Genomic DNA, 19,991 nt, shown 5'->3' on the forward strand with positions numbered 1-19,991 from the left:
TGGTAAATGGAAAAAGGCAAATAAAATTAAGGAATTCCCCTGCCGTGGGCTGTTGGATCATCCTTGACCAGCAGCCTAGTTTGTAGGAACCACTCCAGCTGAGTGAGTCTGATCTTAGCTGGCATAATATTTGAGAAAGAAAAAGATGAACTCTGCTTTTACCACCTCTGTGTGAGCTGCACAGGGTTAGAACCTTGACTTCTTTGAGAATCAAGGGTCACCTGTCTTGATGTATGTGATTTTCAAACCTACAGCTAATATTTGATTTTTGAGTTGGGTATCAGACACTACAAGTCATTCTGCAGTGGTGCATTCATAGCCAGGATACAGCACTAGCTTGGGTTTGAAGAATATGCATAAATAATCTCAAGGTTTGGGAGCCCCGTGCAGTTGGTTAAGGATATTCTTTCTCTGTGTCCTCGTTGTTCTGTCACAACTTAATGGTCAATGATACAACTGAGCAATTGAGATTTGTTTTACTGGGAAACATGCCAGAAACAACCCCATCAATTTCCACAGAAGTGGGTGCCAAGAGCTGGTTTTGTATTATTCAGTCTTTTTCTTTGCACTTAGAATTGAGTCTACTGGTGCTTTTAGGAGAGGCAGCAAGGAGAAAAGAAGGAATTGGCAAGCAGAGATAACCATTTATTTGGTTTTTCCCCCCAAACTGCAGCAATTGTACTTTGGGAAGCCATGAGAGTCTTCGCAAGGCAACCACCTGCATTCAGCTTCGACTACACCACGCTGGGAATTTGAAGCCAGGTTTGGCTCGAACAGTAAGTAGCCTTTTGTTCTTCCTTTTTCCTGCAGCATCCCTGAAGGAAAGAAATTCCATCAATCCGTTTACATAGCAACCTGCAGTAATAATCAAAGAGAGATTATTTGCTTTCCTGAGGATGCATACATTATTGCTGTGCTGCAGCTGGAATGTCCTGGGGAGCATTTGTGCTTTGCTCCTGCACTTGCATCTAGTAAGTAACTGTAGAGAACAAACTACTGAAAAAGACCAAGGGTTACTCCTCCAGAAAAAAATCGGTTTTGTCAGAATTTAATCCTGTTTTATTTCAAGTCATCAGAGAATCCGTACTTTTGATTTGCTTCCAGCCCAAAGTTTGCAGTCCAGCAGAAGCTCTGTTCTGGGCAGTGTTCACTGGCAGTGTATTGTCTGTTCACAGACAGTACCAAATACCTGCTTTCTGATAATAGCCTGAGTCTGCCAGTGTATGGGTCAGATGACAGATGTCTAGCAAAAAAGGGTAGGGGCTTTCTTTCCGTATCTGTTTTGTCTGAAAAAAAACACAAATGAAACATCAAGTTCTCTACAGCATCTTACCTGGACCATTAAAAAAGGACGACAATGAGGTCGTATAAACAAACAAACAAATAAATAAATATCAAATATTTAGATACAGATAGATGTAGCTATTTAACATTTTAACCAGTTTATCGATTTAAAAAGTCATTTACCTTCTCTAGGTCAGCATCTACTACTACAGATCTTCAAAACTGTGATATGTTTAGGAGTCTCTTAGGAACCTTCAAAGGTTGTTTCTGTGCCAAGGAAGCCCAACTCTACACCAAAGGCACCTGGAGGCTGCCTTCATGACTTTTGCTTACCATACATAACACTGCTGAATTCAGGTTTCATAGTTAAAAATATCTGGTTGTACGTGCAAGTTTATGTTTAATAACCAATATAAGTGGATATTTATAAGTAATGAGCAACTCTTATTTTTTTTTTCTACCAGACAGCTTTTGAACTTTGGCTAATAACTAAATGTTCACAATTCCTTTGTAAAAGAAAAAAAAATTAAGGTGAATACTTGCTTTCTTTCCTTTTGTGGGAAGCTGGAATTCTGTTATGAAGTATTCAGAGCAGGAAATTTTCTTCAGCTGAGCAGTTACAAGCAAGAAATTTGGCCAGGGGCTTTACATGGAATCACAGTTCTTTCAGCTAGTGGGTGACCTTTAATTAGATTTTGGTTTTTTGAGACATGAGATTTATCAGCCTTAGCAGTCCTTGAAATTTCAGGGAATGCTCTGCCTATCCAAGAAATCCATTTTTTTCAGAGTTTCAGGTGTCCCCACATTCTGATCATCTCAGGAAAGCATTAATCTTTGTAGTGGAGAGGCAGCAAATAATTACAGGTTTGTAACAAGAGCCTCACTGGCTTCCAGAAAAGAACTTTTGAGCTAAAGAAGTGATATTTCCTGAGAGTTCAGAAACTTTTTTTATTTTCATATATATTAGTGTTAATGTTTTGCCAGACATAATGAGTTATAACATTGTGAGCATAATCACAGACGAGAGAAGTCAGTGGCCCATCATGATGAGAAGGTGGAGACTTTGCCATTATTTAAATATTTGTGACTTTCTAGAGGGATTGTGTAGTTCTCCAAATAGAAGGGAGCCTTTTCCTGTATTTAAGTCCTCAAAATTTTGCTACTGTAAAATGCTGTATTTCTATTAATATGTTCAAAGTCTCCTTCAACTCTGTTGCAGTTTGACCTGTTTAAACAAGGTTTAACATCCTCCAGTGCACTGTGGAGGTCAGGAGCAGACACAGATCATCCCTTATGCTTCAGGTTTTGGAAATGGTTATAATTACCAACTAGCACAATTACAATAAACAATAATGACTTCCAGGCAGGTAACTAACAAGTTTGGAAGACAAATTAGCAGTGTTTAGGCCATTAGAAAACATTCAGCATCTCAAAGAATTTGTGGATCCTACAATAGGGTTTAAGCAGGAAGGGTGACATTTTAAAGTCTCCTCAAGTGAATTATTGATCACCCCTTTACAGTGACAGACACGGCTCTGAAAGCTTCAGGCCATGAAGTTACTTCATGTTACTAATAATAGCAAAGAGCACGAGCAGCCCTTGAGGTGGAATAAGTCACAGAAACAGAGTTTTCCCCCGGCTCCAGGGCAGGGCACTGGTACAGGATGGAGAGGTCCTGCTCACAGGCAGGAGTCTATCAGGAGCAGAAAAAACCTAATGGAGAAGACAGATGCAGTGCCATGAAAGCTGCAGTGCTTCTTCCACTCTGGACCTGGTTCTATACATTTCTTTAGGTGTACTGAAACCTGCTCGAGTCACTCGATTCAAGGATCTGATGTAGTCTACACTGAGCTCACAGTTAATTTGTTGGTGCTGTTACCTAAAACATGTGGCATTGGAAAAATGCATTGGAAAGTCACAGACTTAGAGTTATGGAAAAAAAATTTCCTTCCCTCAGAATTTGTATAAAAAGCTGCAAAAGTTACGCTTTTAAAAACCAAAACAGGCAGAAACTTTGGGATTTTTAAGATTCTTCAGCTATCTCAGACACTTATGCACATATACAGCTACTGTTTATTTTTGTGAAATAATGTGCTCTTGGAGAGAATTTCACCTCTGATCTAAATGATCCTTTGAAATTTTGAAATGTGGGTTATGTTTCATTATAGAAGTCTCTACTGAGTTTTGAGTTTAAATAATGCAATAGAAACATGAATATCTTGACAGGTCTTCTATATAATAATCAACCATATGTAATCAAGATACTAAATGATTCACGTACACCCACCTGTTGCTGTAGTCCATCAAATCCCCTTTGGATCCTATCAATCACACATATGTGATTCTTTACAGGCTGGGTGGTCAAACACCAGAAATGTGTTCCCAGAAAGGTGGCTGATGCCTCATGTCTATCAGTCCCTTAGGAAGAGGCATTTGAACACTGTCCTTCATAATGGGCTTTTCATTCCTGGTCAGCCCTCAAGACATGAGGTAGTTGGACTACATGAAAATTGTAGGTCCCCACCAGCTAAACTAAACTCTCTCCCCTCTGTTGCATCCCATTCCATTGCATCCCATTTCATTGCATCCCGTTCCATTTTCTTGTGCCCTTCCTGTAACTTGGGATGACATTGACTAGCTTCCAGTCAGCTGGGACCTCCTCAGACTGCCAAGGCCTTTGGTAGAGGACTGAGGGGATCCAGCCGTAAGATCTGCTAGCTCCTTTAGTGCTCTGGAATGAATCCCACTGAGGCCTTGTGGACTTTAGGAACATTCTTTGGTCATGAAACACACATCCTGGAAAGAACCATGCAGTTTATTGGGTGCAGTAGAAGGGGGGATGCTGAGAAGCCGAAGTCATTCGGTGCCATTTTGTGGTTCCAGAGGAGCAGCAGGGCCAGCCGGGTGCTCACCTTCTCTCAGTGGGGTCATCTCATGTGAGGCCGCGGGACCCTGCTGGGAAAGAGCGGTGGAGGGCCCTGGAGCCGCTTCCTGCGTCTGGGCATTCTCGGTGTCCATGGGCCTGCTCCTGCCAGCCAAGTGCCGGTGGTCACGCACTGCCTGCATCATCCGTAGCATCGCTGCGCTGACTGGCTGCAAGCCCCTCTCCGTGGCCACCCTCCTCTGCCGGCGGGCGGACGGGCCCATGGCGCACTCCTTGTAGTCGCTGTCCCCTCGCACGGAGTGCAGCAGCCGCTCCATGGGGTAGCCGCACACGGGGCAGCTGTGCCTGGCCCTGGCCCACTGCAGGATGCACCTGAGGCAGAACTTGTGCATGCAGTAGGTCACGTAGGCCGGCCTCTTCATGGGTGCCAGGCAGATGGGGCACTGGGAGTCGTCTGCTGCCTCCAGCAGTCCTGCCTGGGGGGGCTGGCTCCGGCTGCCATCACTTGCAGCAGAGCTGCTCTGCCCCGTGTCTTCTTTGGCAGTGGATGCCATGCCCTGCCAAGAGAGATGGGCAAAGTGCTGGAGCTTGTCTGGCAGGAGGGGCTTGCTCAGGATGTTGAGCCCCTCCCTCTCACCAGCGCTGCAGCACCAGCTGTCACACAGGCAAAGCAACAGAGGCTGCCCTGGGGGTGAGTGGCAGAAATGCCCAGGTCCTCCAAGAAAGAAAGCCTCCCAGCTGCCCAGGGGGAAGTTTCCCCTTCCAGTCCCCCTCTGTTGCTGAGAGTGCACCTCCTGGGTGCTCACACTGTCTAGATATGCTAGGGCTGGGAAAAATCCTGGGCTGATCCAGCTGGCACGGAATGCTGGGTCATCTGTGACATTATAACCCATTGCTAGGTGAATCCATCACCAGATTGGATCCATAATTGGTGATGTCATAATCCAGCAGTTGCACTAGATGATTGCTCTAGATCCCTGGCAAATGAACTGTGTTCTTTTCTCTTCTCTTCTTCCCTTCTTCCCTTCTACTTTCCCTTCCTTTAGTGCTCTGGGATGAATCCCACCAAGGCTCTGTGGACTTAAGAACTTTCAGCTGCTGCAGCTGATCCCTTACAATTCCAGTGTCCACAAAGGGAAGGTTGCGGTTGCTGTTGCTGTAGCTGTGCTCCTCCAGCTCAGAGGAATGGAGAGCCCAAAATTTATTAAAGACTGAGGAGAAACAAGCACTGAATGCCTCTTGTTTTTCTTCATGCCTGTTTTCCAGGGGCCCCTCTTCATCAAGTACAGATCCGATGTTTTCCTTGGACACCCAGTTGCTACTGCCATAATAAATTACCTCGTTTTCTGGCACAACAAAAGCTGGTGAAAGAAATACCCAGGTCCCTCAAGAGGCAAAGCCTTTCAGCTGTCCAGGGTGATGTTTTCCCTCACAGCTCACCTCTAAATCAGCATCATCTCTCCCTCTGGCCCACCTCAGTGTGAAACCAAAGCAGAATTGATGTATGCTCTAGGCCATGTTGTCTGCCTTCTTCATGTCTCCCATGACGACAGGGCACTGGAATATGCTGCTGCCTCCACTCTCCTTGTCTGGATCCAAGCACATCTTCTTCCCCCACTGAATCTAATTTAAAGTTCTGCTTCTAAGTCCAGCTAGCTTGTTTTCCTGAACACGCTTGCCCCCACTGGTACCTATATAATACCACCCAGTGTAACTCAAAATATTCACCAAATAAAATTTCAGATCAAAACATCCTGGACGTGATTGAGAACATGCTGACTTTGGAAAATACCATGTAAATCTCTCCAATACACATTCTTATCGGAATAATGTATGTCACTATACACCTCTCCCCCACAGTGTGAGGATGACCAAAGAAGGTTCTGTGTGAACAAGCTGTTAGAAGACAGTTGTGCCTGGAGACTGACTCGGTAAGCTGGTATTTAGCAGTATTTATGTTTGTAATTGTTTATATTTGTAGGGAGCCTCCTTGCTACAAATGAAAGTTCTGGGAACAGGAATGATACCAAACAGAAAGACAATTGGTTCGATATTTCAGGCTTTTTATTTTCAGACCGTAGTTATTGCTTTGCAAAAATCAATGGGTTTTGGATCTGTGTAATTTTTCCCAATTCTTTCTTTTTCATATCACTGAAGTTTTTATTAGAGGTTTCATATTTCCCAAAGAGTCCCGTGATTGAAGGTGTCGTAATTTTCATGTGTACGTTGCTGTTAGAGAATTTCTGAGATTAGGTACTGTAAAAATAATAGGTTTACTCTTCGTAACGACTATATTTTCACAGTTCAGTGATTTTTAAACCTTTTTTATTTCTTCTTTTTTTTGTTGTTGTTGTTGTTTTTTAATGGAGGCTAACCATGATGAGCTTTTAACTTGGCAGTCAAAGTGAAGCTGATTGTAAAGCCAGCCTGCAATGGACAAACACTAAATGGGATAGATTCTTCATTCACCTTTCATTATATTCCATTTAGATAAATTCCAGCTTTAGATAAAGAAGCTGTTGACACTTTTTGTGATGTTTTTCATGACTGTGTTATAAAGTACATTGCCAGCAATAGTAAATTTAAATGACACACCTGTCATTTAGCAGATGGAGGAAAACACAGAGGTAGTGGCTCATTTGAGGTGGGTATCTGGTGCTTACTGAGGACCCATCTGGTTTCCTAGGAGCATGGCCCAAATTTCCATTCTGATCCTCGTTATAAAGAGATCACTAGAAGATGGGTATTTTATAGATGACAAGTGTATGAAATTTAGGAGCACAGAGAATGTTTGCAGAACAGGATCACTTACTGTAGGTCCCTTTTCTCCAGGCTAAACAATTCCACTTCCATCAGTCTCACTTCACTGGAATTGTGCACCACACCCTTTCCCAGCTCTGCTCCCTTCTCTGGACACACTCCAGCACCTCAATGCCTTTCTTGTAGTGAGGGGCCCAATTCTGAGGCCTGAGGACAGTCACGTGGGACCAGCTCCCAACAATTCCATTCACCACAACTCTCTGGGCCCAGGTATGCATTTGGGCACTGCTTAGTGAGGCAGAATGGTGATAAACACCATTTTAGAAGGGGAATCTAGCACTTCTCCATAATGGGTGCTGCTGCCAGGAGACTGAAAAGTGAAAGCTGTAAGTACATGCTATGTGCTTGTCATCCTCCTCCCATATAGACCAGCAAAGCCTGACTCTCTTAAGTTCTTTGTGCTTTTCTTATTTCCTTTTCAAAACTCTTGTACCATATTGACTTGCTAAAAGCTAAAAAAATGTCCTTAACATCAAAGAAGTACTAAGTCTTCGTGGGTTGGTTAGGCTTGCCATATTTATACACAGCTATAAAGATGCACAAGGGTGAGGTACGTCTGTGTGATAAGATATGGGTATTATTAGTTATCTAGCAGACAAAGACTCAGGATAGCATTAGTAGAGGTATTTCAATCATTGTTACAACTTGCTGGATTTGTTTCCTATTAATTATGGAAAATTATGGCTACTTTATACCGAAATTCTCCACGGTACAATAAACTGATGGGAAATATGCTAATTTTTTGAACTAGCATTGTAATTTAGGAAATTATTCTGGAACCTGCATTTAGACCAACCATGCTAAATAAGCTTGCTCGCCTGTATGGAAAAAGACAACAAGGCAAGCTCATATGTTCAGAAATATTTTCGAGCTGGGTAAGGCTATGAAAAAGTTCCGCCTGAAGACGTGGTCAAAGCAGAGCGACAACTTGTATTAGCTGTGATTTAACAGCATTACAGGAGGAATTTCCAGGCAGCTGCTCCACATACAAACTGCCTGGCTAGATAAAGCTAGCACAGATTGGAAATAAAAAGCTGTAAAGGCAAAACTACCTTTAGGAGAAGTGAATAATTGGCATCTCCAGGGAAATGCACTGTGGTATTACCACAGGGAAGGTCACCTAACATTTCTCTATTCTGTGTGTTATTTCAGTGCAATGACTCTCTCTCCTTTTCTTGCTGTGTAATATAGATAATGAAAGTCTAATCATGTACCATGAAACCTGTACTTTGGGCCGTAGTTGCAATTCTAATTCTGATTGCTTAGTTAGCCCAACTGAGATACATGAGGATGCACACCCAGTTTCTCTGTAAATAGTTCATTTGCTTTGAAGCTCTGAAAAAATCAGAATACTTTTGGGACTTTCAGCTACCAGACTGCAATGGGGATGGAAGAGTGGGAAGGAATTCCTTCTAAGCCTCCTCAAGAGGGAGAATCTTAAAGATTGGTGGGGCATTTAAGAGGAGAAAAAAAAAGTTAAGGCTAAAGTGATAGAGTAAAATGAACAATGAATAAAGAATGTAAATTGCAATTTCCACTTTTTCATATAAGCATGTGCAAACCCCAACTACCTCTGATGGCAATTGAGGTAATAATGTGTCCCTTTTACTAATCAGTGGGCTAGGCAAGGTGTAAAACTAGGAATTAGGGTTTCTATATCCTTTCCTGATGATTTGACCCTGAACAGGCTGACACAGGAATATACCTTAGCAGTGGTCTCACAGGAGCCTTTTTTGTTTTGTTCCAGCTGACAAATAAACAACAGCAAGGATTTTGCAGTGCTTGAAACACAGAAAATTACACAAATGCTTCTTAAAAGCAAAAATCTGATTCTGGTTATCTGTTGGGGATAGTACTTGGAGCCTGTGGTTCCAAAAGTGTGAGATGTACAGCTGAAGCATCAGTTGAGGAGTTCAGTGTAGAGAGGTGTATGCTCCTCTTCGTAGTCCTAATTAATTTAGTCAAGCTTTGGTAAGACTCAGCAATCTGCCTGTACAAATTTTGTGGCAACTTCTGTAGCATGATACAGGCATGGAACCACAGAGTGGTGTATTTTCCAGGAGATTTTCCAGATCTTTTACAGATGTTTTATCCACTTCTAGGCAACTTAAGCCTGTGAAGTGATTGAGAAAGAAGGCATTGAATCATAAAATCATATGATTGGAATCTTGAAAAAGACCTTTAAGATCCTCAAGTCTAGTGTAAGAATGTAGCATGTACTTGAGTCCATCCTTCTTGAAAGTAATATTTAAGCACTTGCTTAATTGTAAAGAGTAAAATAAATGGGAAGTGAATTTCAATACAGCAAATCACTTATTGGAGTTCTTGAACTTGGGAAACTTGTATCCCCATGTATAAATAGATTGTTGCATCTATTCTTTGTGGCAAATGACTACCAACAAAACAGGGACATCCAGGCTCAATTGCATGATGTCTACATACACACTTATCTTTATTTTATACTAACATAGAATCACTGTCAAATAATTTCAAATGTCTAGAATGTGAAAAAAAAACCAAAACCCAACCAAGAAACCCAAACCTGTTCTCTTTATCTAATTCTTATTAACTTGACGTTGTTTCCTTTTTTTTCTGATTTCCAGGCAGAACCTTGTCTCTGTTATTATGAACTACAGAGGTCAAGTGGAATATCTGCTGCAAAATGAGGTATTTGTTCTCAGTTTGTTATACCAGAAAAGCATTAACTTCTACATGAAAGGTATCTAATTATAAATCTCTTAGATGCAATTAAGGAAGGCTTTTAATTACGACTGCTTAATCTGTCTTTGAAAGGATATAAATTCTCTTAATAAAACTTGGTTTGAGGTTAGGAAGAAAGTGCTACAAATTTAAAATATCAAAGGTGGCTGTTTCTAAGTGTCAAGGAACTTGAAAAGAAAACCAGGCTTGCTTGGGTTGGCAATATAATGCTTGGAATTGGTAGAGGTGCAATGAATATATGTATCTACAAAATTTGTCCCTGATTTTGCAAACCCTCCAGGCCTAGTGTTTACATATTTAGGATATATATGCAAGGATGTAGTAGTTTGAAGGATTAGGTTTAGGCAGCAAAACTCCCAAGAGCTCTATTTTAAAGTATTGTGGGCTGCCAATTGAATGCTACATACTTGAAGGAAAAATCTTTTAGGAAATCTTCTCTGCTATCCAATGTTTTAAGGACAAATGTCTAAAGGACAAATTAAGTCATACCTTGGAAGAAACCACGTTTATTTGATCTGACTTCCAACTTGGCATGATAACTGATTTTCTAGTGTTTGAAACCGGAAAGAAAACAAAAGATTTAGTAAAATCAAAGAATACTGATGTAGCATGCAGATATTCCAGTGCATCCCTTCCAGAGTTACAACTCATTATGCAAAATTATGGATTTCTTTGAAATATATGTTACAACATAAAATGATTCTTTTGCTTCAGAACTCTGCCACCTACATTTAAGTTCAGATTTTAATCCCTCTGGACATTCTTGATCCATTAGTATTTCTACTTTGAATAGCCAGAAAACATACATTTACACACAAATGTTTGCACATATACGCACATATATAGAAATTCACATAAACATACAGACACGTACATGAATACATAAATATATATCAATAATATATAATATATATAACTATATAAACCAGTATAGATATATACAAACATTTTACATTTTGTGTAAGCCTTTGATGCTTTTTCAAAATGCAAACCACAAATTTGGAAGGTGTTGAACTGCGTCTGGCTACAAAGTAAAGCTCTGGGTCTGATACGCTGCAGGTATTCGCTGCATTTTCCTTTGTAAGCAACATCTCAAAGGGAAGTGTTTAGTGTATAAAATGTGATGCAGTCATAACCATTTGGAAAATTTGGGTCCCCAAGCTCAAATGCACATGTATATTTCTTTACTGAAGTAGACCCACCAGGGTAGTTATTTACATTCACTTGAAATTTTAGGGCCTGAAGTAAGAAGATTCTAAATTCACAAAAAGCCATAACCTCAACATTAATGAGACTTTGCAATCCACCCTCTGCAACTGACACTGTGCAGATATTCCTCAGACCTATAATGAAGCATTCCTAAATTTGTTTTTGCTAAAGATTTTTCCATTGAGTAAGCAACTTCTTGAAATCATTAACTTTTTATAAAGGGAAGGAGGTACATTTTTCAAATATTCATAACATCCAACAAATATGTGTGCATCTAGAGCTAAATTTCTCTGTAGTTTATTTTTTTTTTAATAAGGTCTTTTCTACTCAGGGACACTCAATAAAGTTCATATGAATTGCTTAAAAGAGCAGGATTGCAAGTTAATGGTGTAGGTCGTATCATGGATGTTTTCATTCAGTCTATGGAGCTTTTCCAACCTAGAATAATGAAGTGTGATTTGCTTCAATTAGTGGCCCAAAAAATTATGGAACTCTAATGTAATAAGTTATAGTCATAAATATGCAGTAAAGAAAGTAAAAAATGAGAACCCTTTATTTGGTCTTTGAATCCTTGTTTACTTATTTTCTCTAACTTTTGGTTAGATTGCTTGAAGAAGGTCTAAAGTTGGGGTCATTATAACTGCCCCTTATCCCAAGTCTGCACAGGAGTAATTATGTCAATTGTCCAAGCTATTCCCATTCACATTACTGGGATTTTTGTTACTCTTCTCTGATTCACCACAATCCACCTTCAGCACACTCTGGAGTTTAAGACACTGGGAGCTACTCGCATAATGTAAATTAATTGCACACTCAGTTCAGTACTCAGCTGGAAGTTCCTTAAGCATTCAGTTTTAACCAGACACACCTTGAGATTCTCAGTTAAAAAAAAACAACAAAAAAATATTAATATTTTGCACATTTTTCTACCTGTTTCCAAATGTATTCATTCATAGACATGGGGATACCAGTACTTTTGACTTATGGGACAAGTCCACTATCATTATTAATCTAATTAGTAATAATGGTAAATAAATGGAAAATTAATTTTGAGCTGGATAATGACTCTATAAAACAAAAATTTAAAAAAAAATTCAGATGTCTGGCACAAAGGCAGAATTGGGGCTGTTAGGGTTGAAATGTAAGTTTTGAAATGTAATTCTCAGACCATATGTGCAGTTAAATTAGCAGCCAATTTTGATTGCCCTGATAACCACTTTATATGCACTTCATTTTGAAATCTGTTCAAAATGTGCTGTTACTGTAGAGAGGACTTTGTAAATTTTTTATACGGTGTGTAAAAGTTCTAGAATGAAATAACATTTTTTTATTGGATAAATTATTGAAACACCAAAATTTCCTTCTAAGGTTCTGCTGTATTTAAATATGTAGAGGGGGAAAAAATTGGAAGTTGTTGACTGTAGTTCTTTTGGAATTTCAGAAAATGTAAAATTTCTGTAGGAAATTAATCTCTGTCTTCCCTTCTTTGGGACAAAAATCAATGTCATACATCTACACATGAAAAAAGAAAACTTCACATGAAAGTATCCCAGCAGAGAAATAGTGTGGAAGAAGTCATCATGCATAGTATTCAGTATCACATCATTTAATGTTCTTACTCTTCATCTGCAATATGCTCCTTAGAAGTAGCTACCATAAAACCAAAGTGTATGGTAAAGTAGCTTCTATAAATATTTAGTACTTTGATAGTTTATCTAGAAATAGAATAGCATATTAAACAGAAATTGATCCATTCCTCAAGATACAAATTCTCTTTATGGAATAGCATTTATATGTATGCACAAAAATATAGAAACTGTTGGTGGGTTTGGGTTTTTGGTTTTGGTTTTTTTTTTCTCCATCCAGAGAGCTGTTTCTCTTCTCAGGGGTTACTTTTGTGTATGTCTATTGCTTGTGCACTGCTCAGAAATTACCCTGCATAACTGTATTTATAGGCACAAAATTCCTTCTTCCAATAATACCTCTCCACTTGTGAAGAAGAAAGATGCTAAATTAAACTTTATTTAAAACAAATGCAAAATTGGAATGATATTTAGTATTAAGTACAAACTGTATATATATATATATACATATATATACACACACACACACACAGAGTAAAGCAGCATTTATAATGCTTCAGCTTTGTCAGTGTTACACATAAACCATTGAGCAGTCAACCAGCTTCAGCCCAAAGGAGGATCTACAATTCTCAAGAGATCACAGTCAGCCTTTTCCTCCCTAGAACCTGTAGTATGAAAAGGTGTTGCTGTCCTCAATTATTAAAAAATACCCCAACAACTTACATTTAAAAGAATCTGAACCACCAAATATTTGGGGATATTTCATGTAATTCATTCCTGCTTTAGGTCTGCTCGAGGTAGCTAATGTGGAATTAGTAAGCTCAATACATTTTTATATTTATTTGTAATAATGACAGGTGTTAACAGTCTGGTCATGGATGTTAGACCTGAAAACAGAAAGTTCATCTTGGTACAATTTTTATTTTTCAGGCATGAAATGCATGAGTTAGAGAAATGGTTTTATGGGTACACAGACATGCTATAGTGCACTAAAAGGAGCATTTATTGGTAGAGAAACATGGAGAATATTTATAGGAGAGCTTCTGCTTGTTCAGAGAATGTATTTTAAGGTTTAATGAAGTGATATAACTATGCAGAAAGCCCATGAATTTTTATTTATTTATTTATTTTCCTGAACATAGAGTACTTGATATTTAAAGATTGTTTTCCTTCCTTCTGGGACACTTTTTTTTTTTTCCCCCCCCTTTTTTTAATTTCCCAAAGTATTTCTGAGCTTATTCATCTAGAAACTCTTTTTTTTTTAATATGGCAATATTTAAAGATCTAAATTTACCATCAATAAGATTCCGTAGTTTTCACTAAATGTATAATTTTGCAGAAAACTAGTTGCAGAAGTACTCAGTCCACAGGTATCAGATTATGCAGCCTCCCACACAGTCTCTATTTTTAGGAGGAACATGGCTGTTTTCCAACTCTCACAGAGATGGGTAGGAGACAATAGTGAGGATAAATTCACAGAAGCACAAAACCTCAGAACGCTCGTGAATCACTTGGCTTCACGTTCCCTCAGAAGTTTCTTTACAGTGCTTCTACACTCCTGGAGTTCAGAAAAACCAATGTTTTGCCTTAAAATCAGTCTTTGATACCAAATTTGTTGCAGTTTTGAACAGGGTGCATTTTGTGGAAGATAACTGGACTTCAATAGAAATGATGCTATCTTTAGGAAACGATTGGCCTGTGATGATTTCAGTGTAGCCAGACTAAAGCCTGGTGTTTGAGTTTTGCGTGGGTGCGTAGGGTTTTCTACACCCTCACTGGCAAGAACTTTATGGTAAGGTATTTCTGGTAAATGCTCTGTGTCTACTGCTTCCTTTTCTTTCCTCCTTTCTTTCTTATCAACAGAATAAAGTTGGTGACGTGATTGAAGCAGCTAAAGCCATCTGCAGTGTCCTCTGCTTTGTGGAAACCAGAGACATTACTGATGCAGTCAGGAAACTCCGTGCATTGGTGAAAGCACAGGTAAAAGATGCATGCTCATGTCCTATTCTTCTCTTCAAAACTGGAACTCGAATGGGTATCACTGGTTTTTTGATTGATCAAGTCCATTTTACTGTCTGGCTGCATATTTTCACTTTGACAAGTGTTGGGTAGAGGCACTGTAGAAAAAGAATGTTGACCATGTGTGATGTGACAGAGGAGCAACAGAAGAGTTGTCAGGTGTTTAACTGGAACTCATATTCTCCTCCAGTTCTTTCTTGTTCCTACTCAGTGTCCAAATCTCTGCTTTGCCACATCACCCATTTACCAAATCATGTGATTTCAAAGTATTAGATTTTCAGATATTCAGTATAGGTTGACAATGATTTTAAAAAATTTTCCATAAATGTCATTTAAATCATGATTTTTTCAGATTGAAATGCCCCTGCTATTTATGCAAAAAAGTATCAGCATCATACAATCCTGATTTTAGCTGAAATACTCTTAGAACACTGAAATGGGTTTTCCAGGGATTTCTGTTTAATTGTAAACTGGGACTTTGGAGGGCAGTATCTGTTCTCAGTTTGGTCATCAGCTGCTTTGGTATGACCTTAGACAAGTCAGTCTGACCTGATTTGTAGAAGTCCTGAGCACCCAAAGATTCTTCTGAAGTCAGCATCTTGGAGATACAGGTGCTCAGCAAATTTGAAAATCAAGCCATTAATCACTTGGACTTAGTCTGGTGTAAATCTTGATAATTTTTTCTCACCCTAAGGAAATTCCCTTCTCGTACTTTTTTTTAAAAAATATGTTACTAAGGAATTCTCTTCTTTCCTTGCATGGTCTCTTGTCATTCTTTCTCACAGCAAATGCTGTTTAGAAAAACATGCCAAACAGTATGGGATGCTTGCATTCAGACCATCACCTGCTTGCAAGACTTTTACCCTTTCTCTTTATTGTTGGTTTTGATTTTGTTTTTCCCATGGCTTGTAATATGCGTAAGAAAACTGTGGACTGGAAGAACCAAGGCAGCTCTAGGGTTTTTGGTTTGTTGCTCAGACCTGACCAGCTGACTCACTTAAGTGGCTTCTCTTGCTTCCCTCCTAGTTCGTGATGCACTGCAAATCTTGCTTCTATATTATGCTAAATCTTTTAATGTCTGCTTTGGCATCAATTATTAGAAGTCACTACTGGGGGTAAATTCCTGCATAAATGAGTCTGTGTTGGCTCAGATTTTATCTGGCACGATGTGGGATCATATGGAAATAAAAATATCTCCCCTTAAGTAAAGTTATTCTTGGATATTATAGGGCAAATACCATAGAAAAAGAGATGAAGGAAGAAACAAGAGATGAATGTGATTTGCCTTTCAGTTAAACGCCACACTCTTTTAGTGGTGCCAGGATAATCAATGTCTTGTCCTTCAGAAAAGTGTTTTGTCAATCCAGAATCTTTCTTAAGAGGTAGACAAAGAGCTGGGTCCATGTAAAAGATAGAGAGGACAGTAACAGAACTTTGCTTTAGAAAGGAATTAGAGCAGAAGAAATGTATAGGGACTAATTTTTTAAAAGTTTTTTTTTGAGGGAAAAAAAATTTAGTGTATTTTTTTCTTTCAGTGTTCAGGTCAGCCCTGTGAATCCAATGTGTAAACTGCCTCCTGTAACCAGCATATATATCCTGAGTAACCCTTGGTCCATTTGCAGCCCCATCCTCTCTGAAGTTGAGCAGAGAAATAGGTGCAGCGGTCAAAGAGACAAATGAGCTCCTATTAGTGTGGCTCATCCTAAGTCACAAAACCCCACATGCCGTGCAGAGTTACATAATGGGATAAAAACAAAAGAGTACAGGCCATCTTTTCCAAGTCTTAGGTTTTTTGTTGATGTTCATGTTTGCTTCTGCTTGTCTTCAGAGTCACTGTCATGCAAATACTGATTTTATTTTCAAGATTAAGTGGCTATTAATGGGCAAATAATTAAATTATGAGCTGATCTATCTTGCTGTAGAAAGAAACAAACAAAAAACCACTGCTCCAAATGTTCCATGTTTGCCATCGTTCATTCTCTGCTATGTCAAATTTCTAACTCCACTGTATAGACTGTCTCCAATATATACAGGTTCTCCTAAAACAACTTCCACGTTCTCCCTCACATGGAGGGAGTAATACACCTCCCTTTTTCCCTTGTACCTATTTAGATTATAAGCCCTTCAGAGCAGGGAACGCCTCTCCTTATCTGTGTGTACAGTCTCCAGCACAGCAGAGTGCTGGTCCTGGCTGTGATCTCCAGAGGCTACAAATGATAAGTGGGGATGATAATGATACCGTTTGCTTGTCTGTAATGAGCAAAATCACACTGTTCCCTGAGTAGCCTCTTCTGAATGTTAAAAAATTGTGTCTTGATTGAAAAGCCTTAAATATTTTTCTGTCCTCGTGTTCAGTAAGAAGCTGCTTCACATATCTCTTGAAAACTACTGACTAGATTGTCACTCACGTTTTAAAGTTTTTAAGTTATTGAGGTTTTGTTCTCTTAACGCTGCCTTTCAGGCTTGGTTAGCTGAGCTGGTTGTCTGTCCCTTGAAGCCTTCCTGTAAAAGCTGCCTGTGACCTTGACTGACACCCCTCTCCCTCTGACTCCCTCTGTGCTGAAGCAGACCTGACTAACAACTGATCTCAAACAAGTGGAGGAAAAAAAAGAAGGAAAAAGCCCAACTATTCCTGCACCAGCAATTGCTGTTGCTGGCTTTTTGCTCCTTTGAGAAATAGCTGGTAGGACAGTCAATAGACCTCAGCAATCTAGAAAAGGTTTGGCTTTGATTCCATAAAAAACCTCGTCTTTCTCAGCAGATGAACTATAAATGTCATAAAAGCAGTAAAATATATTCCTGTATGTTTTGTAACTTGAGCACTGTCCCATTTTACGAAAATAGCCATTAGACATTATATGCAACTACCTCACTCAGAGAATAGTATATAAATATAACAAATCAGATTGTCTCTATCAATATTTATGCAATTCACCAGCTTTCCTGTCTGTAGCCACAGATGTATTTAAAATTAGTACTCAGCAGCCAGTTGTTTGATGGAGTACCAACTCCTCCAAACCTCTTTTTTATTTGAACTCATACTGAATTGTAGGATCATTTTTAATGTGAATTTTGGGTACTGAAAAAATTATTAAATGCTGCAATATTTTTTTGCCGTATTGCTTGAATTACTTCTGTTATGTTCATCAGTGTAGCACCAAAATGTTTTGTTAGGTGGAAGCGAGCATTTTTTCAGTTAAGCAGGTAAACTGCCCCACAAATTAAAGAGACATTTTTGAGGCTACCTGTTACATCTCAGGTGCTGCAGCATTACATATTGGGTAAGGAAGAAGTGCCAGAAAAAAGTTCTAACTACTTTTTCACATGGTTTCCTGATGCTTTAGTGTAATATATGCTGTGGGTTTGTGTGGAGTGTTTTTGTAACACGTCCACGTGGCACATGTGCACATAAAGCTGTAACTTACACAGGTTGCCAGTATATGTTTGTTTATACCTATCTGTACACGTGTGCTCACCCACTTGGAGAAAAAAAACCTGAATGTGCTTCTATTTAATTCTGGTTTAAAAAAAAAAAAAAAAAAAGCACAGAAACTTACTTTCAATCTTCTGCCTTTAATTAAATTGTACTTATTACCTCCCTACTGCTTCCTCACTGCCAGTATTATGCATTCCTGTAACGTGGTTAGGAGATTATGAAAGCAACTGGCACCAATGCTAGTTTCTTCTTAACTGATTGCCTCTCTTTGTAAATGTGATTATTTCAGTCTCTAACCAACCTAACCCTGTGATTTTAAAATCCATTCAGGGGAAGCTCTGGGCCTGACGCACAATTAATGTTTTTCACCTCTCCTTTTTTTTTTTTCCCCACTCTTTTCTTATAGCAGCTCACAAAAAGTCCTAGGAGATCAAATCCTGCCAGAACAGGCACTAATCCACTATATATTAAGCATGCTATACTATGTTGAAATTATAAATACTGTTCCAAAAGGTTTTTTACTTTCCAAAATTTGAGGGAACTGAACAAAGGTCTCTGTTCCCATTTGTCTCACTGCATTATGAAGATTGTGAAAACATAACTCTCAGCCTGGATGTTGCTTTTCTCCCCTCAAGTAAGCATTTGACTACTTCTGTTCATCTTCACCAGACAAATGCTGGCAGCTCCAAGCTGGGTGCCAGAGGGAGAATGTACATCCAGCATTGTATTTCTTCTGCCACCTCTGCATGCACTGTAATTCTTAAGAAGCATCATGCTGAATACTTATGTACTAACATGAAGCATTCTCAGCCCACTGTAAAGGGATTAATGACTGTAAAGGGCAGAAAACCTTTCAGGGACGTGGGTGCAAGCAATGCAAGCCACAGGCAATACTGAAATGCAGAATTAACTTTCAAGTCTCTCTGGCCAAGAGTTGCTACTTATTTTTGTGTCACTTTGGTAGATGCAAGTCTGATCATAGATTCATAGAATATGCTGAGTTGGAAGAGATCCACAAGGATCATCAAAGTCCAACATCTGGCCCTGCACAGGACACTCCAAGAATCATACCATGTGCCTGAAAGTGTCATCCAAATGCTTCCAGAACTCTGTCAGGCTTGGGGCTGTGACCATTTCCCTGGAGAGCCTGCTCCAGTGCCCAACCACCCTCTGGGTGGAAAAGCTTTTCCGGATATCCAACCTAAACCTCCCCATACTCAGCTTCATGTCATTCTCCTGGGTCCTGTCACTGATCTCCAGAGAGAAGACATCAGTGCCTGTCACCTCCCCTTATGAGGAAGCTGGAGAGCACTTCGAGGTCTCCCCTCAATATTTCCTGTTGGCCACCTCTGGTCAGCTGCCTGCTCGCAGGCCCTCGAAGAGCACAGCTATTTTCACTGACTTGGCTCAGGAACACAGGTGAAATGAAGGGTACTTGAGTGGAGACTTGCTGCTCCTCACCTTTGAAAGGATGCTGAGACTGCCCTTGTGGGCTTCACATCTGATTGTGTAAGGCTTGCAAAGGGATGGAGAGGGAATTCTTATCTCTGTTGTGCCGCTGCGGAGGCTGAGAAGGTGTGTGCACCTCTAATGTTGATAAGTGCTTCTTTGCATCTTGACATGCCCAAATACTGTCAGAAATCAGGTCTTAAGCAGCTTGTCTGAGGTGGTAGAGGAAGCAGGTCCTGGTGCTCTGAATCCCAGTCATGTCTTGTGAAATCGTAATGTTAAGATAAATCCTTCCCCCTTTTCACGGTATTTTTCATGAGTGCTACTCTTGAAACCATTATAACTGCTACCTGGTCTTTTCTGAAGTGACTGATTACTTTTTTTCCTGTCTGGTTTTGTCTTTATAGAATTCTCTTCAAAGTGTGGAAACACCAGGCAAAGGTAGAGTGTTATTTTTAAACTATTGTAATTCAAGATGTATCATCAGAAAACACATGTTTTTATATTTGTTTTACTAAGCTGTTAGAGTGGGCATGTTGCAGATGTTTACATGTTTAGGTGTATTATAAGGTAATTATGATAAGCT

The 19,991-nt window shown here is 39.5% G+C and overlaps 2 protein-coding genes across 4 annotated transcripts in view; one reads left to right on the forward strand and one right to left on the reverse strand.

Moving 5' to 3' along the window:
* The window catches only part of PIK3C2G (phosphatidylinositol-4-phosphate 3-kinase catalytic subunit type 2 gamma), a 194,110-nt gene that overhangs the window by 23,623 nt on the left and 150,496 nt on the right, over positions 1-19,991 (forward strand). For all 3 annotated transcript variants that reach the window (XM_042050268.1, XM_042050269.1, XM_042050267.1), the window contains 5 exons: positions 674-776; positions 6,029-6,099; positions 9,592-9,655; positions 14,365-14,481; positions 19,813-19,846. In XM_042050268.1, the coding sequence (XP_041906202.1) occupies positions 674-776; positions 6,029-6,099; positions 9,592-9,655; positions 14,365-14,481; positions 19,813-19,846 (389 nt within the window). The remainder of the gene's footprint in view (positions 1-673; positions 777-6,028; positions 6,100-9,591; positions 9,656-14,364; positions 14,482-19,812; positions 19,847-19,991) is intronic.
* Positions 4,114-5,021, reverse strand: LOC121675152 (E3 ubiquitin-protein ligase Topors-like). The gene is made up of 2 exons (XM_042050271.1): positions 4,806-5,021; positions 4,114-4,725 (listed from the first exon to the last, which is right to left on the reverse strand). The coding sequence occupies exon 2, from the start codon at positions 4,720-4,722 to the stop codon at positions 4,141-4,143; it is 582 nt and encodes a 193-aa protein (XP_041906205.1). The 5' UTR covers positions 4,723-4,725; positions 4,806-5,021; the 3' UTR covers positions 4,114-4,140.

The sequence above is a fragment of the Corvus kubaryi genome, unplaced genomic scaffold, assembly GCF_017639235.1.
Source record: "Corvus kubaryi isolate FWS band 111438036 unplaced genomic scaffold, C.kubaryi_AGA036_p1.0 72, whole genome shotgun sequence".
NCBI classification, from domain to species: Eukaryota; Metazoa; Chordata; class Aves; order Passeriformes; family Corvidae; genus Corvus; species Corvus kubaryi.

Coding starts and splice junctions, on each gene's coding strand:
- LOC121675152 (XM_042050271.1), bottom strand. CDS start 4,722: ATGGCATCCACTGCCAAAGAAGACACGGGGCAGAGCAGCTCTGCTGCA.